This window comes from Gymnoscopelus microlampas (genome assembly GCF_963454915.1).
Source record: "Gymnoscopelus microlampas genome assembly, chromosome: 6".
Taxonomy (NCBI): Eukaryota; Metazoa; Chordata; class Actinopteri; order Myctophiformes; family Myctophidae; genus Gymnoscopelus; species Gymnoscopelus microlampas.
The window spans coordinates 32,093,507-32,121,298 of NC_139943.1; the positions used below are offsets into that span (position 1 = coordinate 32,093,507).

The 27,792-nt window shown below is 39.8% G+C and overlaps 2 protein-coding genes across 4 annotated transcripts; one reads left to right on the top strand and one right to left on the bottom strand.

The window, feature by feature from the left end:
- The first annotated feature begins 853 nt into the window (after positions 1-853).
- slc25a18 (solute carrier family 25 member 18) lies at positions 854-17,897 on the top strand. 2 transcript variants are annotated; one of them, XR_014601022.1, is made up of 11 exons: positions 854-972; positions 2,330-2,685; positions 3,086-3,208; positions 6,562-6,617; positions 6,864-6,954; positions 7,806-7,921; positions 9,222-9,384; positions 12,715-12,893; positions 13,968-14,043; positions 15,660-16,242; positions 16,325-17,897. XR_014601022.1 is itself a non-coding variant. In XM_084060370.1 (10 exons), exons 2-10 carry the CDS (start codon positions 2,666-2,668, stop codon positions 15,799-15,801), a joined length of 966 nt encoding a protein of 321 aa, XP_083916496.1. In that variant the 5' UTR covers positions 854-972; positions 2,330-2,665; the 3' UTR covers positions 15,802-16,245. The 2 variants fall into 2 exon arrangements, 1 of the variants encoding a protein (XP_083916496.1); XM_084060370.1 differs by lacking the exon at positions 16,325-17,897 and having other exon boundaries at positions 15,660-16,245.
- Positions 17,732-27,295, bottom strand: atp6v1e1a (ATPase H+ transporting V1 subunit E1a). Of its 2 annotated transcripts, XM_084060372.1 has the most exons (11): positions 27,253-27,276; positions 27,036-27,128; positions 25,254-25,319; positions 24,489-24,598; positions 23,802-23,868; positions 22,730-22,819; positions 22,018-22,086; positions 21,394-21,488; positions 21,190-21,277; positions 19,822-20,388; positions 17,732-18,625 (listed from the first exon to the last, which is right to left on the bottom strand). In XM_084060372.1, the coding sequence occupies exons 2-10, from the start codon at positions 27,066-27,068 to the stop codon at positions 20,326-20,328; spliced, it is 681 nt and encodes a 226-aa protein (XP_083916498.1). In that variant the 5' UTR covers positions 27,069-27,128; positions 27,253-27,276; the 3' UTR covers positions 17,732-18,625; positions 19,822-20,325. The 2 variants fall into 2 exon arrangements, with proteins under 2 accessions (XP_083916498.1, XP_083916497.1); XM_084060371.1 differs by having other exon boundaries at positions 27,036-27,295.
- Positions 27,296-27,792: the final 497 nt, after the last annotated feature.

The following is a 27,792-nucleotide window of genomic DNA, read 5'->3' on the forward strand; positions in this document are numbered from 1 at the left end:
ATAGTAATTGTTTTTTTTCCTCCATCAGCAGAAATCAATACACCAATTGATTCAACAAATAATTAGTTAATGGGCAATGGAGAGATTGTCACGTGTTCCTTTAGTTGGTAGAATATTTGTGATTGTGTGGTCATCACACTTTTTGTTTACTGAGTTTACTGTACCATAAACTTGTCTGAGCTCGCTTCGATTGACTGTAAAACGTTGTTTTGTAAACACGAGCTAAGGACTAGGCCTAAATAGACATTCCTTTTTTATTACATTTTTTTATTTTAACTTATCATGTTTGTGTTTCTTGTCTATTACTGTTACTGTATGTAATGGTCTCTGATATTTTTGTTTAGACCCCAGGTAAAGTAGAATGGGAATCCTAATAAACAATAATATTATAATCATATCATGAATAATAAGCTACTTCTTTAAGCACCTTCATTTCCATACTCCCGTATTAAGGCGCTGTTACTAGGTTGTAATTGTTAGTCTGTGTTCATTCATTGCGTTTCATGTGCCTTGAAGTATTATGTAAGACCAGTGCTATTGAAAGGAACACCCATTATGGATAAACACCCTTTTATTGCAATTTGTATTTGGGCTGTGTATACACTCGTAAAAAATAAGCTGCATAATAAAAGCAATAATAATAACACAACTATAAAGAATTGAACATTGCTATCCAGCCCATCCATTATTGTGTGTGCTGTGGCAGTGAGTGCATGAGCATGAGAGTTCCTGTCGAGTTGTGTTAGTGCAGAGCCGCGTTGCCGGGGCTGTGTCACACAAGGGAGTCACCACGAGAGGGAGGGACTTATGCAGGGGGACAATGCTGGTGTTTGTGCAACGGCCCCTGAGCGCCGGCTGGCTCTCTCAGATCGCTCTCGCTTCACTGGGCTACCATCTCTTGCACACATTGTTGGAGTGAAAACAGAGCAGACAGCTTGATCCTGCCTGTGGGATGCACTGACAGACAAGAAGGTAAGTCCCTAATGTCCCACTGTTATGTCCCACTAACTCTGTGAGGGGCACAAATGTACCCTTACGGGTCCATTTGGTTACATTTGTACCCCCCTCAGAGTTGCAAATGGATGAAATTTGAACTGAGATTCTTTTTACTGTGATGCATCCCTGTAAAACAAGTTTTTTTTTTAAAGTTGTGTCTTGGGGTTATATTATGCAGGGAGGATTGTGTCAAGCGGTGGGCTTTGTAGTTGCAGTTTTGGGGGGTGAAACTGAGGATTGGGGAGCTGGGGGGTTGGTTGGCAGGGTTTTGGCAAGGAGTACCAGTGTGTGTGAAAGGAGTTTGAGCTGAAAGAAAAGTTTCACAGAGAAAGAGAGAGCGAGAGGCAGAGAGAGAGAGCCTTAGTGAAAGGCATGTGCAGAATGTTACTAGAGTCCGGCAAGCACCACAACCGATGGAGATTTGAAGAACTCACGGACAAGAAAAGAGAGATCACACAGAGAAGGAAAACGAAGGAGGTGATGATGGATGATTGACATCCAGGGCACCGAACTGTAATGATGTCCAATTCAAGGTGTGCGAAGAAACAGATTAATCGATTTTGTTTCCTTTCCACTCCCGTGGCAGAGACAGACAGATAGACAGGCGAGGATAGAGTGGAGGTTTACAGTGGTAAAAATAGACAGTGGGAGAGTGGAGGAGGAGAGATTAAGACAGAGATTAATTAGGGAGCTAAAGGAAGGGAGGAAGTAACGGAGGGAAAGAGGAAGGGAACAAACAGAAGAGAGATGGTACATTATAGAGGAGAAAGTTTGTGTGCGAACTCCAGGTAGGGGTTCAACAGCATTGGGCTATGATCCACAAAGCACGGTTCTTGGGATAGACCACAGCCTATCGTAAGACTGTTGCAGAGAAAGGAAAAAAGTACAAATAAAACTTGTCAAAGCAAGTTCCCAAGTTCCCCCAGAATCTCTGTTTCAGTCCTTTGGTGTTTTTGTTCTTCCAACAAGTTAAAAGAATGCTGGTAAGCCTCTCATCTTTCAGTTCAAATAGTCTTATCCCTGTTACCAGGCAGATTAGAGAGTCTTAGCACGTTCTGGCTTAGTCCTATCTATGGTATTATTATTCACCTTTTATTAATGAGTGAGCCTATATATTACAGAGAGAGAGAGAGAGAGAGAGAGAGAGAGAGAGAGAGAGAGAGAGAGAGAGAGAGAGAGAGAGAGAGAACGTATATAGAGAAAGAGAGCCATTACAAAACATCCTTTAAACAGAGATTTGACACAGAAGATACAGCAGAGGTGTACTGGAGAGAGAGCACTGTTATGCATCCAAATAGTCTTCTCCATATTAGTGTGTGTTCTGTTGTTCCAGACAGTAGGAGACCAGGTCCTGCGGGGTGAGTTACGGCAAAGCAGGACAAAAGCAGGCAGCGGGCAGAGATCCAACGCTGTAGCGGTTGGTTGGAGCCACCACGTTTCCAGAGGGAGCGGGTCCATTGGAATCCGGTGCCACACAAGGATAAAGCAAGGCAGCACACTGGCGTCCGACTAAGACCAGAGTGTAAGCTCTGTTGTTAGCGGGGTGGAAACTGGTGGGCAGGTGAGGGCCCCAGCCGTGGTGAGTGACACCCAGGGCTGTGTGCGTACGTGTCCAGAGGAAGACGAGCAGTGGAACTGGGCCTGGAGCCCAGCCTGAGCCAGAGCCAGGATGGCAGAGCAGAAAGTTTGGTAAAGGACCTTACCCATTTTTATGTATAGCTTGATGCAGAGTAATTCATACTATTTTGCTTTACTTGACTGTATATGTATGTATATATATAAATATCTATATACATAACACACACACACACACACACACACACACACACACACACACACACACACACACACACACACACACACACACACACACACACACACACACACACACACACACACACACACACACACACACACACACACACACACACACACACACACACACACACACACACACACACACACACACTCACACACTCACTCACACAATTTGCATGGTTTGTGTTGAATTATTTGCATGTGGGTGACTGTGCGTGCACTGTGTGCATGTAATGCACGCACGCATGTGTTCGTCTGTTTCTCTTCGCAGCCTCCCTGCTAAGCTGATTAATGGGGGCGTGGCGGGGCTGGTGGGTGTGACATGTGTGTTTCCTATCGACCTGGCCAAAACCCGCCTACAAAACCAGCAGGGCGCCAAAGTCTACACAGGAATGTGAGTAGAATCAACTAACAGCGCACATGAGACACGGACATACAGAACATCTCAGGTGAAGGTCTTAGTTTTGTTGTGAATATCCAATATCAAAATACTCTAATGCCCAAAATAGGGAGTAGGGACACCATGGTGAAAGTGGTTAAACTTTACTTTAGCCAGCAGGCTCAGGGTATGAATATTTGTTATAAATATAAAAAGTTTCAGATGGAGCCTTTCCTTAGAATCCCGACGTGGAATGGCTTCAAATACGATGTGCTCTATAGTAAGTGGTACTTTGAACTACACATGAGTCACAGCTAATGAGAATGCCAAGCTTCATGGAAACTCAGTAATAGGCCTACTGTAAGTTAATGTTTCAGTGGATAGCAATTACTTGATTATTTACAAAAATCTGAAACACAACAAATGTACAATAATGAAGTTAATTATGAGTTTCTAATGAGAATAAAAAAGACACTGAGAAAGAGAGATTTCTACAGTACACATCTGGATTCCAAACATGTGTGGTTGATAGGGCGTACTAGTGATCATGTAGACAGCAGGGCGACCTTGTCCACACCACAGCTTTCCAATATGAGTCAGAAAGGGAAGAACCAGTGGTGGACAGTCACAGAGTACAACGTTTACTTGAGTACTGTAAATATTTTAATTATCTTTTTTAATTATCTTTACTTTACTTGAGTATTTGGATTTTTTGATACTAATGACTTTCACTCCACTACATTTCAAAGACAAATCTTGTACTTTTGACTCCACTACATTACTCTCTAATCTACCTGGTAACAGGGATGAGACTATTTGAACTGAAAGATGATTGTGACACGTCGCAAGCTTGTAAATCTGCTATTTTCACTATTATTGATATTTTTGAAGATTTTTGGAAAATCTCTAAGGTTCAATACAGCACTGCACTGATAATGATATTAAAAAGAAAATGTGCTTTGTATTTTCTTTTAAATACCTAAGTATTTTTTTAAAGCATGTACTTTTGAATACTTGTATTAGTACTCCAGCACGCCAGTTTTCCAATATAAGTCAGAAAGGGAAGAACCATGTGAGTCACAGCATTCTTTTAAGGCTAATTTATTTATATTCCATCGCAGAGCAGTCATTTCAGTATAAACTAAAAAAGCAGAGGGTGGCCGATCAACAAGCTCAGATCAGCTATTTTTTTCTATTTTTGAATTGTTTAGATTTTTCTTTTTTCTTGTTTTTATCCTCAGATGTATAATGACATGCCCAAAACAGGGACGCCAGGTTGAAAGTGGTTGATGAATATATCGTCTCTGGCGGGTGGAAACCTCACATGTCCAAAACTGTTACTTTTCAGGATTAAAATTCAAAAGTAGCAAAAATTGCAGATCTACAAGTACAAAGCTTCGTGTCACATTTCGAGCTTGCAGATCTGCTATTTTTGATACTTTTTAGACGCTGTAGTATGATCAAGTAGGGCATTTATTTACGAAAAAACACAAAAAGTTTAAATATGGTTTCTGCCCGACAGCAACAATATGGTTGCAGACAATAAAAAAACGTGTCTATAGCAATGTGTTATAAGGCTTGCATGTAAGGTAGATGGATGGGTGTGGATTGAGGTGCACTTAGCGCCAATCTGCAAAAAATATGCATAAAAGAACTGAATTTGAGGTTAAATGTGAACGCGAGGGGACCCCAAAAGATGCCCCCCTGCTCTGTTGCACAAAGATGTTGCTGCTGAATTATTATTTTGAATATTGGTTTGGAGCATGAACTTCATTATTTTCTGCTGTCGAAAATGGAGGTGTTGGCCACCACGTGGACAGGATGCTGCCTCAGGTTGATCCCCTGGCATCTCATCAACTCACAATGTAGTCTAACTAATGATATACAGATTAGAATGAGATCGAAGACGTGTCTCAGTCTAGACACTAGGACACTGAAGTCTGAGAGTATAAGTTAAGCATTACTCACGCCTATGTCATTACGTCGCCACTACAGCGCTCACCGCTCAATGCACGTAGGATGACGATGTCTGAAATCTGAATACTCAAACCCGATCTGATCACTTGCAAATAACAGTGTGGACAGTCAGTTCTTAAGATCAGATATGGGAAACAAATTGGATTTGCCTGCAATCTGAAAAAAACCTAAGTGTAAGCCAAGTTTGCGGTGTTTTTTTATGAGGGATAATGGAGAGCTTTCTTAAAAGATGTGTGTGAGAAGACATGCTGCAAAGAGGCAGAGACTCATTTTGTGCCTATTATGTGTATATTATGATTACATTATTGCTGACTAAAGGGCCATCCACACCAAGCACTAAAACTATATCTCTAAGTAACTATTGTTCGTCTTTATAGTTGTCGTGGACTCTGCCATCTACTTGAGTTAGAACTATTTTATTTATTTTGTGTATTAATGTTATGGGCTGCAATCCTAATGATCTCATGTCATCCACCAGCACCAGAACAAAATATTTGTTTTACGTTTTGTTTTTGTACGCAAAAATATGTAACAATAAAAATACCTTGACCTTCACCTTGGTTAAAATAGACCTATATTTTTAAAGTTCCAAATGTTCCTATTTACATTTTCAAAGCAATCCTGTAATGTCTAATCTTAAATATTAAAGATTAGACATTATTATAGTTCACAGAATAGAGAATTCACAATAATTTGTGCAACATACTGTGACTAACTGTATAGCACTGTAGCCCTATTATGGAGTGTGTTCATGTGTGACTGTGAGCACAAGCTGTCATTGCTGAAGAAATTAATTGCTATCGCTTGATCATAATTATGTATATGTACGTATGGAGACTATGGTGGAATCTGTGATTGATGACGTGCCATTTGGTGGATGTTTTTATCCAAATCACTAACAGTACGCATTAGAGTGACCATAGTGGTAATATACTAATAACCATGAGAGGTTTAGTGTAATGCTCTTGTCCAGTGGTAGGCCTACATATTAAAACGCAGACCCCCATTTATAAAGATTTTGTGCAAGGGAAGATTTAGAACAGAATTCTGCAATTCTACAACTGTAGATCACAGTATCTCCCCACCTACAGTATATAGACTCTATATACTGTAGGTGGGGAGATACTGTAACCATGATGAGTGAAAATAACAGTATGATCGGAATAGTCATTCTTACACAGTATCTTCTCTCATAATATTCTCTCACTTGCAGTCGGTGAAATAATAGAAAATAAACTATTCCTCATTTTGCTGGGGACCCCCTGGAACCTTCCCGAGGGGGGTCCATGATCGACTTTGAGAATCACTGCTCTAGTCGTTGACTTGAGTTACACGGGAGTACACTGTTTTGTTTGAAAATTAAAAGCAATTTTATTCTTGCTGTCTCTTAGGCTCGATTGCTTGGCAAAGACGGTCCGGTCGGAGGGTTATTTTGGGTGCTACAGAGGTAATATTAGCATTATAATCCCTGCAACAACCCACTTACAGTACATCTCTTTATTTTATTACTAGTTTAATTGTACCCTCCCACCCACACTGTTGTGACTACTGTGGACGTTCAGTCTTTTTATAGTAACCAGCAGTATTACTGTATTAGCCCTCGGGCAAATGGCCATATGCTGGTGTGTGTGGGCCGGTGTTGGAAGCTTCTATGTGTGTCACGTCAATCCCTCACCATGTTTACCCTCTCCAGGCGCAGCAGTGAATCTCACACTTGTCACGCCAGAGAAAGCCATCAAACTGGCAGCAAATGACATCTTCAGACAGGAGCTTTCCAAGGACGGGTAGGTTAGCTTTTCCCAGAAAATCCAGAGATTTATCCAGATTTAAAGGCAGGGCAACAGATAATTATAAATGCTGGATATTCAAATAATGTGGTGGTGTATGTTATAATTTGTTTTATAAATGTTTTTAAAAAGGTGTTTGAGCAGATAAATCCGAACAGTCACTACAAGGATACTTGTAGAGCAATTTAATTGAATTGAACCTTTTACCATAGAGAAGATTCCAGAGCGTTGCAAATATAATCTGGTTTTGAATACTAGATATTTACAATGTTTATGTATAGGCCAATATTATACTAGAAGCAGCTTCCTCCACTGGTGGTCTCTGCAGTTCCATTCTCCTACCTGTAGGGTCACCTTTTCAACATTTTAAAGTAATTTCCATACAATTAAATGAAAAAAAAATGTATGTAATGTATGTAAATATCAGAAGTTGTCCCTTATCTGTTTCCCTACCTTTAATTAATATTAAACCTTTTTACAGTGTAATCATACAGTGTATTACAGTCATATACACACCCCACCATAAAGCTTACTGAATGCAGCATATGTATTTGTTTTAACTTGTTTTTAATAAAGGACTCAATAAAGGAATAAAGGATAAATAAAGGACTATAAAGGACTTTTCCTGAATCGCTGCCCTCCACTCCCTCCTGTCTATCCTCAGGGTCTTGTTAGCTCTGCTGTCACACAGTAGTTTGTCTACATAGGTGGTGTGCCTCTTTCTCCTCCTAGCCTCCTTGCTAACTTGTAACAGAGTATTTTTTATATTGTTTTATTGCTACTTTTACTTAAACATCTGAGTACTTCTTCCACCACTGCTAGTTATGTACTCCTGTACCTCCCTGCAGGCATCTACCCCTGTGGGGTGAGGTAATGGCGGGGTGCGGGGCTGGGACCTGTCAGGTGATCGTCACCACTCCCATGGAGATGCTGAAAATCCAGTTACAGGATGCAGGAAGGCTGGGTGAGTCCATCTTTGGATAATGTTACCAGCTCAGAGAGACGCTGACATGCCCAGACACTGTGTGCATCATAAACAATAGACCTTTTTTCACAGCGGCCATTTAAGCGTGAAATAGTAAACACAGGTTAGAAAGGTTGTAAGTAAGTGATATTTTTTTCTGTTTATTATAGAGCTGGAGAGACGGGGAGACCCCTGTACCATACTGTAACAACAACAAAAAAACGAAACATTTAGTTTTAAGCAAAAAAAGATACCGTAGGCCTATAGCTTTTATACCTTCAAAGTTGTGTTCCATTCAGGTCAAACAGAGTCAGGGTGTTACAACTATTGCACATGTTGGCTCACGGGGAAAGGCTCTGCTACACTAAATGGTAGCCACATAGAAACAGAGCCTTATAGAGTGTCATGATGTTGTTTCCCCTACTATTTCACGTTAATATGTCTGCCATGGAAAAGGTCTACTGGGACAGTATCTTGAGCTCCATCTTTTATGTGTAAAATTACCAAAGGTGCTAAAATAGTAAAGTGAAAATTTGGCATTGTCAAATTGGTATGTCAAGTCTTTTTTATTCCATATAGCTATGTCATATAGCATTTCAAATGCATTTTTTGTTCTGCAATGAGTAAAGCCCTAGTCTATTTTTTGCAAGCATTCTGAGAATGGTTTGAGGTTAGATCGCTCCAATGAAGCGCGGCCCCTATTTTTTATTTACAATGTTTCTGGTAAAATATCACTGTTACAAATGTCACAATGACTCAGCGATAACCCCATGCCCATATTATGGGCATATATACTGATGACATAGCAGCTCTTCTATATATAGGCATAAAAGGGACATGGAATGATAGATAAAGAGATCTCATATGGGCATATTGATTGGATCTGCGATGAGATGTAGGTGAGAGGGCCGCATCCGACCCCAACCTCTAATCTAATTTAATAAAATATATTATGGGAATTTTGGAAATGTCATTATAAGTGAAAAGTTAAAGTTTTGTTTTTTAATAAAAACAAATTGTGAAAATAGCCGATCTACAAGCTCACAACGCGTTGCATCATGAAGAATTGTGAGCTTTTGGATCAGCTGTTTTCAAAATGTTTGCATGACACAGTGTGACAAAGTATAAAATATAGTATAAAAATAACGCTTTTGATTTGTTGAGATATAAAAAAAAATGGTTAATCGATAAAGTAGATGAAAGAATAATCAAAGAAAAGAATGTATACAGTAGTTGCAGCCCTAATCAGTTATGATGTGTGTTCATGGATAAAATAAGTGTTTATCTCTGTTTGTATCAGCTGCTCAGAGGCCAGTAGCGGCTCCGGCTCCATCGTTGATGGCCACGCCTCCTGTCCCTCCTCCTCCTCCGTCACGGAGGTCAGCCACCAGCATCACCCTGGAGCTGCTGAGGACGCGTGGCCTGGCCGGCCTCTACCGGGGGGCGGGAGCCACTCTGATGAGGTTAGAAACACCCCACCAGAAGGCCAGAAAGACCTAGACGTAGATGCCTGCAGTGGTGGACAGAGCACTCGACCCCAGTACTGGAGAAAAAGTATAGATACTCCTGGTCAAATATAACTACTCAAGTGGAAGTTGCTCACTTAAACTTGAATTCGGGTTAAAGTACTGGTTTAGCTTTTTAAAAAAAAAAGTACATAGCATCCTATATTAAAATTGATTTAAGGGAGGACGGGCAGGTGGGCGGGTGGACAACGTCATCACGCTCATGTCACCATGACTCAGCCATAACCATATAAGGAGTTCCCAATGCAGCTACGCCCAAATATGAAGAGTGTACTGTTGTCTAACCTTGATGTGTCGTCATGGCATCAGGCACAAACAAATCAGTCAGCTCCATATATGGGCACAAAAGGGGGCGTGACCATATATGGGCATATACTGATGACATCAGGGCTCTCCATATATGGGCATAAAAGGGACAATGACTGACGGATACAGAGATCTCCATATATGTGAATATCAGTCGAATCGGCAGTGCGGCATAGGTGTGAGAGCTGCGTAGCGGCCTGAACCTCTAGGCCTTTTAAAAATACTTAACTATTCAAAAGTACAAATTACAATTTAAGTAGGCTACATTTTATTTTGGCAGAAAAAAATATATATATATCAATAAGTGAAAATCTGCAGATTGAAAATAGCAGATTGTGAGCTTGTATAGCTGCTATCACTATATTTGAAATGGGGCTTAAGTGGTTCATTCATAATGTACTTTTTCCCCTCCTAGAAAAGTATGGTAAAGTAGAATGAGTGAAAAGTACAATATTTGTCAAGTGAAATATATAGTGTACATATACAAGGTGAGATATTCCAGATATTCCTGGAAAAAAACATATCTAGCACCTTCTATTTAACCACATGAACTCTACCATCCCTATTCTGGGGTGAACATTCGGCAAAAATGACCGATCTACTCGTTTTTGTCTTACTACTATTATCATTGCTAATCATTATTGGACTGCACTAAATTGCATTTAGCTTCTTGTACCGGTATGAGGTAGTGACAGATAAAACCTTCTTGATTCTTGACGTGTTGTGACGCAACGTGTTGTGAATTTGTAGGTTGGCTATTTTTGGCAAAGAGATTTGGAATTGGATGTGGAGGCAAATACTAGATCTAGAGGGCCTAGTATGGATCCCTGGGGGACCCCCGGTAAGGGCCAATTAACACTGAGGATTTGACTGTGCACACAGTAAAACTGACTGTTCATTTAAATCTGAAAGACAAAGTTCCAATTTCATTAACCACGTGAGCATGTCAGATACTAGATGAACATTTGGCAAAAATAGCCGATCTACAAGCGCACAACATGTTGCAACTTGATGTGTTGCAAGCTTGTTTCAGCTGTTTTTGGTGGGGGAAAAGAAGGGGATCAACTATAAGCTTGTGGGGGAGTCTGGTCAAAAAAGTAAATTATATTGTATATATGATTAACATACTCTTCAGATTGGCTAAACTAACATTGCACTTTAAATTAATATTTAAGTTTACTGGGTACTACCCTTATTTTTAACTCTATGGTACTACCCCCCCCCCCCCCCCTCTTTTTTATCCTTTATTTCTTTTCTTTGCAGAATAAACACAGACGGATAGCCAAAACCACACAGAGACTAGATTAATAGCATGAAACATACCCAAACACAAAGACTAATGTCATGTAAATATTTGCTATTATGCTGCTCATACAAATACATAAACAAATAAAGTCTTCAAAGGCAGACTGAGATTCACACAGTCACACCCCAACAGAAAACACATACATTGTCAAAACGGGGCAACCTGTAGCACAGCCCATGAAACCTCAGTGTTAAAGCCATGCAATTGTACACTCTGAGTTAAATTAACATTGAGTATTTTTATAGTGCATGCTGCATGGGCACACTGGTACTGATGACAACATTGTGGCAGTGGTGTAAAGTAACTAAGTACATTTACTCAAGTACTGTACTTAAGTACACCTTTGAGGAATTTTTACTTTACTGGAGTATTTCCAATTTTCAATACTTTTACTTCTACTCCACTACATCTCAGAGGCAAATATTGTACTTTTACTCCACTACAATTATTTTTGACAGCTTTAGTTACTAGTTACTTTGAAGATTTAGATTATTATGACAAAGCATGCATGAACCACTATAGCCCTACATACCTTTCGGCCATTTGAAAATAGTCGATCTACAAGCTTTCAATGCGTTGCGATTGTGATTGTGATTGCATTGTGGTGTCACGTGTGGACATGTTTTAGTTTACCCTTCACACAAATGGTGCTAAAAATGTTTTTTTGTCCGATAATCATATGGGAACCTCTTACGGTACTATAGCACTTCCGTACTATATCTTAAAGGTGCTATATAGCACCTTTGTCAAATGGTGCTATATTGCCTATCTAAAAATCGAATAACCTACATGTCGAAACGTTTGTTGTTTTTGCCCTTAAAGTGTTTTTTTTTTTTGCATCGTGGCTATGAGTTGTGCGACCTCCTTCTTTTAACAGTTTCCACCTGTAATTATGCCATGGGCCACTAGTTGTTTAAAGAACCATACAGGGGCTGAACTGTTTTTTTTTTTGTTTTTTTTGGTGCTATAGCACCTCAACCACCCCAAAAAGCTACTGACGAACCACTGGGGAACAACTTGTGTGTGTGCGTGCGTGCGTGCGTGCGTGCGTGTGTGCGTGCGTGCATACGTGTGTGCGTGCGTGCGTGTGTGTGTATCTCATTGGTGTCACTCATTTCCACATTACTCAAATCCAGAGTTTACTGGCTTTCATTTACTCTCCACACTGACTCACAATGCGTATGTTCGCCAGATCACCCAGAATAGGGAAGCTAGGGTTCATGTGGTTAATTAATGAGCGTTAATGAGTTGATTTTGGATTACATAACAGCACTCTCTTGTCTTAGCACCTCAATTAATCAACAATACAATCAATAGACTCCTGCAGCTATGTTTAGCTAGTTACCCTGCAGCTGAATGAGGGCACCCCCACCCTCTCTCTCTCTCTCTTTGGTTTTCGTGTCTCTTTTCATCTCCACGTTTTTCACTCACCTCGCTTCACATCCTTTTTTTTTTTTACTTGAGTAGAAGTAGCAATACCACAATAAAAACTGGGTAGAGAGCCCTCCTGGGAAGCAGAAGGTCCCAGGTTCGATTCCTGGCCTTGGCAATGTGTCAAGGTGTCCATGAGCAAGACACTTCCCCTACAGGACGAATAGGTCTAATAACAATAATAACAATCCTCTCCTCTTCTCTCCTCTCCTTTCCTCTCTCAGGGATGTTCCATTCTCTATGATCTACTTCCCGCTGTTTGCCAACCTGAATGCGCTGGGCCCTAGAGGGGCCGTGTCGGGTTGCCAGGGCGACGTGCAGGAGCGGGCCCCCTTCTGGCAGTCCTTCACGGCAGGCTGCACCGCAGGATCTGTGGCAGCTGTGGCTGTTACCCCACTGGATGGTGAGAGAGAGAGAGAGAGAGAGAGAGAGAGAGAGAGAGAGAGAGAGAGAGAGAGAGAGAGAGAGAGAGAGAGAAGCCGAGAGGGGGAGTGAGGGGAGTGAGACAGAGAGAGCAAGAGAGAGCAGCAGAGAGGCAGAAAAGAAGAGAGAGAGAGCATATATGGAACAAGGGGGAGAGAAAGAGACAGAGATTAAGAGAGAGAGAGAGAGAGAGAGAGAGAGAGAGAGAGAGAGAGAGAGAGAGAGAGAGAGAGAGAGAGAGAGAGAGAGAGAGAGAGAAAGAGAGAGAGATGAAAGCAGGGCTCATATTGTGTCTGTGGTACATTTCCAATGGGAGATAGCAGGTGTGCATCCACCCACAAAATTGAAAATCTTCAGTTGTGTGCTGTGTGCACAAGGACCGGGTAGACTGGTGTCTCTAAACCCTTTTCATTTAAACCTTTTAATGTCAAGGACCCCTAAATGAATATGTATTAATCTGAACACCCATCTGAAAATATTGTTAGATTAATTGAAATATTGTTTGAGTTTTTTTCAATTACTTTTTCAAAAACATTTTTTGGGAAGATGTTTTAAATAAAATAAATTAAAAACAAAAAACACGAAAAATATAATTGAAAAAACACGGCCCCCTCAAGCATTAGGACAACAATATCAGTCACCAGAACCAAGCACATGTCTAGGGGGCTCACAAAAGCCTGAGTTGACGTTAAAATGACCCCAAACATGTTTGAAAGTGAAATATCCCTTTAATTCTGAGCATGAACAAATGAGTACACGCTCAGAGCTACAGACCTGTGAGGGTCCGTTTGGTTCCTAACTATTAATCATTTAACTGGGGATCCTTTGGAACCCCCTCAAGGAACTCTGGGAGTCCCTGGTCCCCACATTGAGAAACAGTGGGGTATAGCTTTACATGCAAGCTTGTATATGTGGATGTGAACATCACAGTCTTCAGTGACATTGCCATCTTTGAGTTTGCGTTTGTATTGTGTGTAAACAGTATATATTGTGTGTGTGTGTGTGTGTGTGTGTGTGTGTGTGTGTAATATATATTATGATTATTTCTTTACAGTTATAAAGACTCGTATACAGACCTTGCAGAAAGGAGAGGGCGAGGATTCGTACAAAGGAATAATGGACTGCACACGGTAATACCAAAGCTCTCCATCGATATTCACAATCAGGCGTGGAAAGTAACTGATTATATTAACTATAATTGAGTAGCTTGTGTACTTGTACGACGTTGTTGAGTACATGCTAACATCAGTCACTCAGCTTTCACTTAAGTAGACTTTTGATTGTATCCAACAACGTTTGGAAAGTCAAGAATCAAGAGTAGCCTGCACTACAGTTCTGCTGTCATCATGAGACAAACTTTTAACCTCTTTTTTTCTCACAAGACAATCTTTGAGAAACCTTTCTTAATGAAAATATGGTCACCACTTTCGAGAGTGTCACTGAACTGAAGAGGAAATGGTTGGCAAAACATATTTGTATTGAAATGCTTAGTCAGGATGTGACTAAGCATGTATTATGTATGTATTATGTAGCTCTTTTGAAGTAAGTCTTCAAGTCCTTAGTTAATCCATTGCCATATTACTGAGAAATGCTGTGAAAATAGGACCAGTTCCAAGGGGAAGGCAGCTCTGGGGTGTTTAAGCTGGACTTATACTTAGTTGTACGACATCCTAGATCGTCTATTTTCGATGAAGAGAGGTTATCGAAGCAGCATCGAACATGGCTACTACATGGCATGGCACTGGACCCCCTTGTTAAGCCTTTCTTTTACACTTCTTAGTATGCAAAAGAAATATACATGACATTAATCTAGTAATATACTAGTAACTAGTTCAAGGTATCTGTATTATTTTATTTTTTAGTTCTGGTTCCTCATTCATTTCTTTGTTTGTATAAGTGTTTCTGTAGGCTTTGTATAACGTTGTGGTTCTACAAGCAAGCACACCAGTGCATGCAGTGCAGGTGGTTTAAGAGCTACTTCTCTGAAACAAGAGTTACAAGGGCCTATAAATTCATTGTGAAAACAATACAGCAATTCATTGATATAAAAATTAAGAGATTTACTTGTGCTTTAAGTATTTTTAAAAGCATGTACTTTTACTTGTACTTTAAGTATTTTTAAAAGCATGTACTTTTGAATACTTAAGGACATTTAAAAGCAATTACTTTTTCACTCTTACTTGAGTAACATTTTGACTGAGCTACTTTTACTTGTAGTGGAGTAAATTTGACCGGGAGTATCTCTACTCTTAGTCAAGTACTGGGGTTGAGTACTTCGTCCACCTCTGCTTATATTTAAGTAGTATTTAAGTTAAAAGTTCTACTTGAGTATGATATCATTGTACTCTTCCCACCCATTCACTATATATTGTGGCTGTTCAGCACAAATCTTGTGTCAAAATGTTTCATGTTTTTATGTCTTTTAATACATGAATGCCGTATTATATACATTGTCGTATGACAGTGTCACACAGTAGCAAAAATAACAGTTCTAGAGCTGACAACACAGGGACCCAAACAGGGACGCCAGGTTGAAAGTTGTCTATGTATTTCAGAAATATTTAACCAATAGTATTAACAAGAGCTTATGGCCAAATTATAACTACAATGTAACTGAAAAGTAATGATTATTTTTACACATTCCTACAAGGTTTCCACGTGAGCGATGATAATGTGTAAAAAGCTTGCTGAGAATTCCTCTCTCTCTCTCTCCCTCTCTCTCTCTCTCTCTCTCTCTCTCTCTCAGGCGCATCATGAGGCGTGAGGGCCCGTCAGCGTTCCTGAAAGGCGCTATATGTCGTGCTCTGGTCATCGCGCCTCTCTTTGGCATTGCACAGGGTGTCTACTTCATGGGCGTAGGGGAGACGCTGCTAGAAATGCTGGGATAGCGGCGTTCGCCATGAGTCGTTGTGGTGATGGCAAACAACTGCATTATTTGACAGTGAGCGAACAGAGGAGCTAAGAGAGAAGGGAGGTACAGTAGGAAGACCCCAGCTGAGTGAGCAGTATATACGGTATAACGAGAGGGAGAGAGGTCACAGTCGGCTAACCAGAGGAGGAAAGTAGAGCCCGACTCATGTCACATTTTCTTACTGACGCTTTGACCGATACTTTGTCAAAAGGTTTTCTTATCAATTAGAAAAACGTAGATTTTGAGAACATTTAACATATAAACAAAGAATAACAAATAGACAAATTACTTTTTGAACTTTATTCAACCATTTAAGCACCATTAAAAAATGCCGTTTTACAGCGACGTGTTGTGAGCTGTGTTTCGAAGATTTTTGAAAACTCATGAAACCTTTCGCCTATCCACTATTTCCTAGGGCGTTGTGGGCATCACTTCCTGTCGATTTGAACAGGTATCAGGGATCAAATCGACAGGAAGTGATGCCCACAATGCCCTAGGAGACTTGTGGATAATGACACGCGCAATATAGGGATGCCAGATTGAAAGGGACATATCAGCAACATAATTACTGATACTGACAAGTCAAATAATGGCCAATATATCGGTCGGGCTCTAGAGGAAAGAGGTTTCAATGACTAATATGTGGACTATCGGTGCAGGCTAATTACGTTTCTCTAGGTTTCTAAATGCTGTCCTCAGGGTTTAACAGGGTCCTGTGCACGTGGACGTGTGTGTGAACCTATTCTGGGGGTGTTCCCAGGTTGTCAGTATATCCGGGGCTCTTCTTTTGACCCGACAGATTATTCTGTCTGGTTGTTATAGAGAGCTGCTGCATTCACTGTGAGACCACCAACAAAGTTGCCAACAATCAAGCTATTTGTACGTATAAACTAAAAAGAAAAAAACGAAATAAAACCTATCACTTTAAAGTGACAAATCCCCGTCAGTGTTCAACAAAAAGCTGTTTAAATTCCAATGTCGTAGAACATTTGACTTAATGCCATGTTTGTGTCAGAACTGAGAATTTGGGTTGAATTCAAATGCCAATCACATACATTTGGACTTGTTTTCTCTCTCCGAAAAGGGAGCTTGACCTCATTTCGCCATACAGTAGCACAGTCCTCTGCCTCATCCCCAGAGTCAGAGTTGTAATCTTGGATTCCTTCATGGAGTGTGAGGTGCTGCCTGTCACAGACTAAGGTCATTCGCTAATCTGCCACTAATGCTTTAATCCTAGTCTGTATATGCTAACAAACTGCTCCCGTGTAGCGTGCAGGCCACATGTTAGACTGCTGGACCACTATCTTGTTGGCCTTGACTTCCTCTTCGACTCAGAAGGGCTTAAACAGAACCCTTCTGAAACATTACAATTTACTGCTTAGTTGAACTTTGAAAGTATATACATATATACACTATATCTCTTCTGTGCATGACATGCGCACAATAAAAAAACAATAAAGCCTTATTATTTTTGTGACAGTCTATAGACAAAACATAAAAAGTGTGTGTTAAGACTCCAATCGGCTTTGTGGAATTTAAGGTGCTGGAAGTGTTCTTTTCTGGTCTTTGTGTCCAGTTTTGTGAAGAGAACTGATTAAAGAAAACGAAACATGGAGGGTCTATAGTGGCATCTTGACTTGCCAACTGTTTGCCATTTGCTACCTAAATCCACTGGGTGGCAGTAAAAGCATCTTATTTTATTTTTTACCTTTTTAATGTCAGGTCTGTTTTGATGAGGCTAGAATAACAAGGCTACTACATTTTCCTCATTGTAGAGACAGAATGAACAGAATGAATGAACAGAATGAATGCTTTGTTTACAAGATGTAAATAAAATAAAAAGGTCATAAATTCTGGTTTCTCAGTTGCACATTTATTTTGTATAACTTTTACGAGTCTAGTAATAAGTGCTTTGGAAGAAACTTGCCTACTCATACGAACACATCATCATATAGAAATAAACTAGCCATTCCAAAACAGAACACACCAGAAGGCAGGACTGGGCTATATATTGATATATTGTCACTGTTGGGCAGAAACCTTGTATCTCCATATTATATACCATTTTGAAAAACATTTTAAAATAGTTCAAATAGCCGATCTACAAGCTCACAACGTGTCAATGTAGAGTGGCTAGTTGAACTATTTAAAAATATTTCTTTCTAACCCTAACCCAAAAATATGAATTAAAAAACCTAACCCTAATCTAACCCTATAACCCTAACCCTATAACCGAAATAAAGTAATCAAAAACCCAACAGAAACCAACCAGAAACCGCAATTTTTTTCATTTTGGCGCTCGGCAGATCCCCAGCCTTCCCAATTGTCAAGCTCACACGCCGCCTATGCAGTTTCGGACATACAAGGTTTCACAGGCATTACTAATGATTATTTAAAACAAAACCTTGTGTAAATATTTCGTGAAAGGACCAATAGTCATCCCCACGATATTGAGGTATTTGTTCAAAGACATAGTGACATTTTAGTGCATGTTACCCAGCCCTACCAGAGATATACAAAGCATACAGAAGGAAAACGGGCAGTATGGTCTCTGATTAACTAAATAAAAATAGCTTTAAGGGTGCATGCCATGTGTCAGTGTTCAAATGATTCAGGTTACACATTTACAGTTACATTGTAATATAAGGCAGTGGTTCTCAAATATTCAAATTGTATTTGTCCATGGAGTCCAATCTAAATAGATTTCTGTTGTTAAAAAACCTTATTATTAAGATCTTTGAAAATGTTTCTAAAGTAGCCGATCTACAAGCCCACAACGCATCGCATCAGAAGTTGCGACACTTTGGCCACAGTTACATGGACACTCATGTATTCATTCAGAATGAATTCATTCCGAATGAACTCATTCTGAATAGAGGAATCTGATCCACTCACCTGTTTACATGGGACCTGAATAAAAGTATTCCTCGTTTACACGACCAAAGCATTCATTCAGAATATAACTTTTGACATGCGCAAAGTGGTTCCCGCCTACGCCCGGGCATGGACCAGGGGCCACTACCCGGAGCAGAGCTTCCCCTGGTGGGCATGGGAGGAGGCAATAGCCCCCTTGTGCCTCCGCGGCGGCGGAGGTCTATCGGTCGTAGGCAGGCCGGTAAGCAACGCACCGACTCCTGGCCAGGCAGCGTTGTATGCGGTGCAAGCCTGTGTTCCTTTGTCATCGCCGTTTTAATGCAAAAGTAGCAGATCTACAAGTTCAGACCAGTTTCTTTTTTTGTATTGGTACCAGACACGGTAAAAAAACGTAGGCTAGCCTAGTATTTGTCACATTTCTCATGTAGGTACCGTACGATGATGTCATCGCGCATTCGCACATGGTCATTATAATAATAAATGGAGAGAGAGAGAGAGAGAGAGAGAGAGAGAGAGAGAGAGAGAGAGCGCAACACTACAGTCTATGATCAATGCGTTTCTGCGTTTACGTGTGGATAGGGATTTTAAAAAAAAATCTTTGTCATGTGGCCAGGGATTCTTTTTAAAAACTGAGGACTAAAATACCTGTTTAGAAAAAGATCCCAGCAATCCTCAGAGCGTCCGTTCTCCTGGACAAGTCTGGGCTTAACCATTACAGGCTTATTAAATGACGCTATTAGAATCGTTAATTTTATCCCGCAGGAGCGAGCGCTTCTCAGCACCAACCGTGGCTGAATTAGAGATTTGATAGGTCATTTTTGGACAATTCTGACAGCCCTACTAAGCACAGACATGCGCAAAGGAATGCATGTATTCCAAACGGACAGGAGCGTTTGGAATAAAGTGTTTACATGGTCAATTCCGATTGATTTAACCCGATTCAAACGGTCTATACCACCCCTCCTATTCTGAATGAAAATGCATTCGGGTCAGACTGGAATGGAATATTCTATTCCAATTGGGGTGTTTACATGAGCAAATCTATTCGGAATGAATTCATCCATTCATCCATTCCGAATAGAAGTGTATTCATTCCGAATACAACTGTCCATGTAACTGTGGCCTTTGTGAGCTTCGAGATCAGCTATTTTCGAGTAGCTGAAGTATAAAATAGGGTTAAGGTTTGATGCTAGTAACCATCTCTTTCTGGGGACCCCCTGGAAGCCTTTCACACAGACACCGTGGGGGTCTCTGGACCACACTTTGAGAACCACAGATACAAGGCAACCTCTAGTCACTGAGCAGGGCTTGAATATATATATAAAAAAGGCACTCAAATGCATGGCTATGTGCACTTATTTGCAACATTCAGCTCATTCATTCCATCAGTACAAAGATTCTCACACACACACACACACACACACACACACACACACACACACACACACCTGAACGCATCTGGTATCACATTCTGCTCAACAGCATGTTCTCACCCTGAAGAGGGGGAGCAGGTTTGTAAAGGCCTTTCTGCTCCTGGTTGCTGTGATGCATCCATAGATAGTCCATTGAACAGTCTGTGTTTTCCTCTGTCCACTGTAGGTCCAAAGCCCTCCTTCAGAACCCAGTGTTAGTCTGTGAACTTGCGGTTGGGGTTGGCACCGAACAAAGCCACTCTGACTTCAGGCATCATCTGTCAAGAGATCAATAACGACAGAATATGAATTGATTGAATTCTCATCATGAACAGGACACAGACATGAAATGAAAATGCCTCTTACACAGCCAAATCCCCCAGAGATAAGTTAACACCCAAGGGAAAAAAAAAATGCTTATAATGACTAGGGTTGGGAACCGGATCCAACATTGAGAAACCGGAATTGGTTCCATCACATTTGGAACCGTGGAACCACTGTATCACACTGTCAGGGCTGGTATGTAGACTTCATGTCTGCGAAATTATAATGAGGGCCAAAATTAAACATATTTTTAAAATATATAGGAATCGTTAAATGGAACTGATTGGGAATCGGACCGTTAAGACGGAATTGTTAAGTAACCGGAATCTTTAATATCCCAAAGGATCCAAACCCTAGCCTAGAGCCCTAGACAATAGACATGAGATGACAATACCTCTTACACAGTCAAACCCCCAGTGATAAATTAACACCCAAGAGTGTAACAAATTGAACCAAATGGACCCCTCACAGGTCCATTTGTTTTTTCTTGTAAATATTCGCCTATAATGACATAACCAAAGTAGGGGCTCCAGGTTGAAAGTGGCTACTGAATGTTTGGTTGCAGACGAAAATACATGTGTGTTTAACATGCAGATGTGGAGGTATGGATTGAGGTGCACTCAGCCTCGATCTATAATCAGATAAATCTGAAAAATAAAACAAGGTTAAATGCAAACACGACCCCAAGTGACGCCCCTGTAAAGAGCCCTCACTGCCTGGCACTACGTAATGGAAATGAGGTGTAATTGTTCTACCTGTTGTGCTATGAGCTCCAGTCTGTTTTCCAGCGTGTTGGCCACCTTGATCTTTCCATTGTCATTGTAGATTTCAACTCCTCCACAGCTGTTGAAAACAATGATCAGGCATCAGTAATCACCATTAAGATGATCATGTCAGTTTTTCAGTTAGCAAGTTCAATACTGTTCAGTACATACTGAAATATGAACGAATCATCTTACATATCAGGGGAAAGAAAACGGTCCTGATCAATTCTGATAGCTATGTTGCTCTTCACGGCTTCTTTGTAGATGGGGATGTTTTTATCGACTGCAGCCTGTCGGGCACAAAAAAATAACATACAAAACAAACCACATGACTAACAAACCTATGTATTGTACTGCATGTCATCACTATCTGAGGGCAACTTGTGTTTTTAACAATTAAATTAAAAATGTAAACCTAAACCTTTTAGCACAAGGCCCAAGAGAGAAATTTGATGTCTCCCGACCCCAACACCCAAACTAGTGAAAATAGTCTGTTTACAAGCTCACAACTTATCACAATGTGACGTGTTGAGTGACCTTGTAAATCTGCTATTTTAACTACTTATTACAAGTCTTACTAATTTATGGACTGTCTTTTATAAATGTTTTCATGCATTTATGAAATTCTTTTGAAAATGTTTTGAATTTGTTTTAAATTCATGCAATTTGTTTTAATTTGTATTTTTTGTAATTCTTTTGAAATAACAATTAATAACAAAATGTAGGAAACGTATGTAGGGATATTTACTCGCGACCCATAAAAATGGGTCCGCGACCTTAAACAGCACCACTTGTAAACAGTCCAGCTCAGACTCTGACCTGCACCATCTCCACATCTTGCTTGCGACATCGAATGGTTACTTTAGGCTCCAGTAACTGGTAGAACCCCTGGAAAGAGGAAGTTAGCACATACATTTACACTTAGCTGTAGCCTACAGTTAGTTTACATATAGATACTAATGCTCAAAGTAGCGAGGACAGAAAGATTATTGGGTCCAATACCGATCTTAGTTTTCTAATCATTTTGAAACATTTAGATTTGATAAAGATTTCTATTTGAGAACATTTCACTTATAAGCAAACTAAATAAACTAACTTTGAAACAAATAACTTTGAAAAATATATATTTATTATATTTAAGCACTTAAGCCCTATTCAATTGCTTTTACGTGTCCAATCTAGATCTGCTATTGTAATAAATGAAATTGTTTGAATATGTTCGCCTATCATGACATGCCCGAAATAAGTATGTCAGGTTTAAAGTGCTTAAAAATAACAGCACACATCGGCAGGGGCGTAGCACCAAATTCTGGGCCCTGGGGAAAAAGATTCACTGTGGGCCCCCCTAAAATTGTTTTTCTTTAAAAAAGACCAAAAACATTTTATTTTTTTGGGCCCTAGTAACTCAGTCCCACTTACACCCCCCCTGTGACGCCCCTGCACTTCGGCTGTATAATTGTCTATAACAATGTCTTCAAAAAAGTCAAATGGGTGACACATGGGACGGGCTCTAGTAGCGATGGCATTTTACCTGAAGCACCAGCCCTTCCAGCAAGGTGGAGTACCTGTCCGGGTCGTTGGCGATCTCTGCAAGCCTCTGACGGGCCTCGTTCAGCAGCTCCTGAGACAAAGAAACACCAAAATAATGCACTTTATTTGTATAGCACCTTTCATGAAATGCAGCTCAAAGTACTTTACACATAAAGAGCAACAAAATTCAAAACACAGCATAAAACACGAATAAAAAATAAGTAAAGCAATAGGATTTAAAAAAAAATGTATTAACTAAAAGCAAGTGAAAAAAACATCAAACATGCTATCAAATATCCATTCACTGAATTGTTAGTCGCACATGCTTGTGTGCGCAGTTTTAATGAACATATCGCAAAATACTAGATTACTACATGAGACCACTCAAAAAAGAGATTTATAATACAGAAATGTTGACCATCTGAAAAGTATGTTAATTTATACACTCAATACTTGGTCTGGGCTACTTTTTAACATTATTTCATCAATGGGCCGTGGCATGGAGGTGATCAGCCTGTGGCACTGTTGCGGTGTTATGGAAGCCCAGGTTTGCTTTGATAGCAGCCGTTAGCTCATTTGCATTGTTGGTCTAGTGTCTCACACCTTCCTCTTGACAATAAAACATAGATTCTCTGTGGGGTTCAGGTCAGGCCAGTAATACCATGGTCGGTACATCAATTACTAGTGGTTTTGGCACTGTGGGCAGGTGCCAAGTGCTGCTGGAAAACCCATTAAGACCTGAGGCCGAGTCTACAAATGTCTTCTAACAGTTTTCTGAAAACTGTATGTTGCTATATCAGTGGTGCTCAACACTTTTTCATGTCAAGGACCCCCAAAATGATATGCATTTGGCCGCCGACCCCCACCTTAAAATATTTTGACCCTTCGAAGCAAAGATTAGAGTAAAAAATATATATATTCATAAAAATACATATATTCAAAGATTTGCACCAATTTAAAAAAAAATTGAACAGCCAAAGTATTGGTGGTTTAAATATAGCTAAAATCTAAAACTACATGCTTTCCCGCTTTTAATGGGTTAAGCGGTTAAAGGAGTGCAGGTGGTCTCTAACCCCGATCATGTCATCACGGCCCTTCAGCACTTTCAGCCTGGCCTGGTTCATCAGGTTGGACATCTGACTGTGGAGAGCAAAAGAAAACCATAAGTTAGAAGCTGCACACAAACTGCAATATAGTAGTATGCTGGTGAAATGCTTGTTCTGTGTAAACGTATGGAGTCAGAGCCAGAATGATATCGGCAATTATGAAGCCCGTGTCCTGATGTTTTTAACGAAAATACTCACAAATTGGTGATCTACAAGAACATGAGGCATAATGAGCTTGTAGATAATTTATTTTTATAAGGTTTTAATAGGGCTTCTGTGGATTTTTTGAAAGGTTTTAATAGGGCTTCTGTGGTTAAATGAAATAAAAGAAAATGTAATTAAAAAAGTCATTTGTATTTCTATTCATGTTTTGCTTATACGTTAAATGTTCTCTAATCGCGAAACAATGGATCGCATTCACGTGTTGTGAGCTTATAGATCTGCTATTTCTGGCCCACGACCCCGTTGCGATGAAGTAGAACATCAGCCTGTACACCCAAAGGACTACAATGAAAATAAGCTCTCGACAGGCTTGATCCTTTTGACAGATATGTACAAATATGTTTATGCATAAGCATTTTGAGAATGAAGATGTCAATCAATCAATCAATCAAAACCCCCAGATGCTGTCCATGAATGAGAATGACAGCTCACATCTTCTTATGCATTTCAATCTGCTTTTCCTTCTTCTCGTAGTATTCCATGATCTTCACTCTCTGAGTCTGCACCAGGCGACCTTTCTCTATATTGAACTCTTCCTCTGCCTGTGAAAAACATGCATGTACAAGTAAATGTACCTGCAACCAACTTAAATGCAATACATTTTATCTGCATCTAGGTTGCAATACCCTACCTGACAGCCCATTCATGAAACAGACATGTCCTATCTGATTGTTTTAAACAACGATAAACTCACTAATATTGCACCTGTATGGACAGCTTGGGTTATCCTCTTTGTCAATTCTTTGTTTCATAAAAATCCACCGTTATCATGTTATGAGCAACATTCTGTCGATAAATTCGTGCAGCAATTATTTTCCCATGTGTTCGAGTTTGGAAGCACCTGTTGTAAATCACTCTATGTCCTGCGTACCTTGCACATACAGTATGTATGTGCAAGGGGGCGTTGAGTTATTCAAAAGGAGTGCTTCCAAGCTCGCACACATGCGCGGAATTTATTGACAGAAAGTTGCGCATGACAGCAGCGGATAAAAAAAAAAAATCTTGACAGAGACAAAGAGGATAACCCAAGTATAGGTACATTATTGGAGAGGTTATCGTCATTTAATACAATCAGATAGGACTTTTCTGTTTCATGAATGGGCTGTCATGGGAGGCATTGCAACATGCTTGCGGCTACAGTAAATGTATTCATGACATTTCTCATACACAAAACAGAGACGAAAAGCACTTCTTTACCTTAGCATCGATTTCTTCTGCCTTCTCACTCGCCTCCTGTTCAATGAAGGCCATCATGTGCTTGATCTAGGAAGGTATTGGGGTTAGAAATACCATGGTTATTCTTTGTCCACTCAGCAATAATGTGGGTCAGGACCCCCCGGGGGGTCCCCACATGATTTTGGGGGGTCCCCACTCCCCAGATGGCAGTCAAGGACTTTTAACCTTTTTAATAATTGAAAAATAAAATAAAGAAAAAATACCATTACTGCATCAAAAGTAATCTACAAACTATACTATAAAAAAAACGGGTCAAACAACGGCCAAATTGTCAAATAATTGAAGAAAAAGGCAAAAAAAAAAGAAATAGACAATCAAGTTCAAGCTTGATCAAGTTCACAGTGATCTACTATTTTCACAATATTTATCTGTGGAACCGAGTCAAACTAAATTGAATGCCTCAACTCCTGCAATTCCAAGTGCTTGTCAGGGTTGGGGGGTCCCCAGTTGAAATATGATTATTTGAGGGGTCACAGCTTGAAAAGGTTGAGAACCACTGGACAATTAGTAGTTACCACAATCAATAGAGCAATTATTTGTTTACCAACATTGAGACTGGATGCACAGGCGATTGTTTCATGCAATCAATTCTCAACCTGTTGTTTCAACCCCCTCATGTGTGTTGGCTAGTGCTGCGCGCCCTGGCGAGACCTGACAGAATGGGTTTCATTTGCAACCAGTGTGACGTCGTATGTTAAAGGGTCTATTAGTAGTTAGTACCTGACAGTGAAAACCACTATTGCTTTTCTCTCTTATAATAGACTGCTAATTAGAATAATACAATCGCAGTCCAAGTCAATAAATCAACCTAAATCAGTCAATAATTGAGGTAAGATCAATTCTGATTATGTGGGGAGAAAATTTGCATGCACATCAAACCATGATGGTTAATGTTAGTTCTTTTTGGATCAGCCCAATATGATCAAGTGGTCATTGCCCACCCCTGGCTATTTGTTTTCATATAAAATACAATCACCTATGACACACAAAGCTTCCAAATGTATTGATGGTTCATTAATTACTATAGGCGAGATTTTGTGAAAATAGCAGTGGTGGGAAAAGTATACAGATGTTTTAGTAAAAGTATGCAATAGAAATACTGAATTCCAAATTTACTTTGAGTAAATGTACACATGTATTGGTATCAAAATGTACTTAAAGTACCAAAAGTAGAAAGTACTCATCATGCAGAATGTCCCATTTCAAGCTTTCAAATGTATGATACTCTTTTGAAAATAGCAGATCTACAAGCTCACAATGTGTAGCATCTTGAGGCATTGTGAGCTTGTAGATCTGCTATTTTCAAATGGCCGAAATGTATATAGGGCTTAAGTGGGTAATGTACGTTTTGTAATAATAATCAAAATCTACAAAGTAACTAGTAACTTAAGTTTTCTAATAATAATAGTGGAGACAGTAAAAGTACAACATTTGCCTCCGAGATGTAATGGGGTAGAAGTTAGCCATGGTTCACATGACGCTTGTATGACAGTCATGTTTCAGGGCTAAGTAGAAGTATAAGTACAGAACATTGGAATACTCCAGTAAAGTAAAAAAAAAAAAAACCTTTTCTAAAAAACTTAAGTACAGTACTTGGGTAAAAGTTACTTAAGAATGCAAGCCCAAAAACGCGTTGTGGGCTTGTAGATCTGCTATTTTCACAAACTTTCTTCCAACAGTTGCTAACCTGTTTTCTAGTGTTTACTTATGTTTTGTTTAAGTTCATCTAAAGCCCATTATTACCTGTTTCTGAACGTCGGCGTCGCTGAGCGCCATGGCTGCGTTTTATGAATGGTGTTTTTAGTTATTTAAACGATTTAAACAATTAAATTATAACTGTATCGCTGTTTTGAACGGTGTTTTTAGTTGTTTAAACAATTTAAACAATTTGTATGTAACCGTATCGCTTTTTCTAATGGTGTTTTTAGTTATTTAAACAATTTAAACAATTAAATATAACTGTGTCGCTGTTTGTTTGTTTGTCAGGAGAAACGCTCCCTCTTCTACAGCTACACTCCACTTCCTGATGACGCTGAAGTCAGGTGACAGTCAGTGTTGCCATGTTTTGTGGGAGAAATAAGCAACCATGTTTAGGAAAACAAGCCCAAAAGAAGCAACTTATTATTGATTGATTGATTGATTGATTGATTGATTGATTGATTGATTGATTGATTGATTGATTGATTGATTGATTGATTGACTGATTGATCGATCGATCGATCGATCGATCGATCGGTCGGTCGGTCGGTTGATTCCGTGATTGAATATCTTATTATTAGACAGAAATGTAAAAACAGCACGAGTACAGTCAGTTTGACTCTTTTGGATAACACCAAAAGAGTCCTTGCAGTCTTGTTTCCATTGGGGTCAATTCATCAACATATTAAATAGCACTAAACATTCAATATCATCACAAATATAAAACACTATATGTACAGTAGAGTAGATAGATCGATAGATCGATCTACTCTAGATAGATCGATCGATCGATCGATCGGTC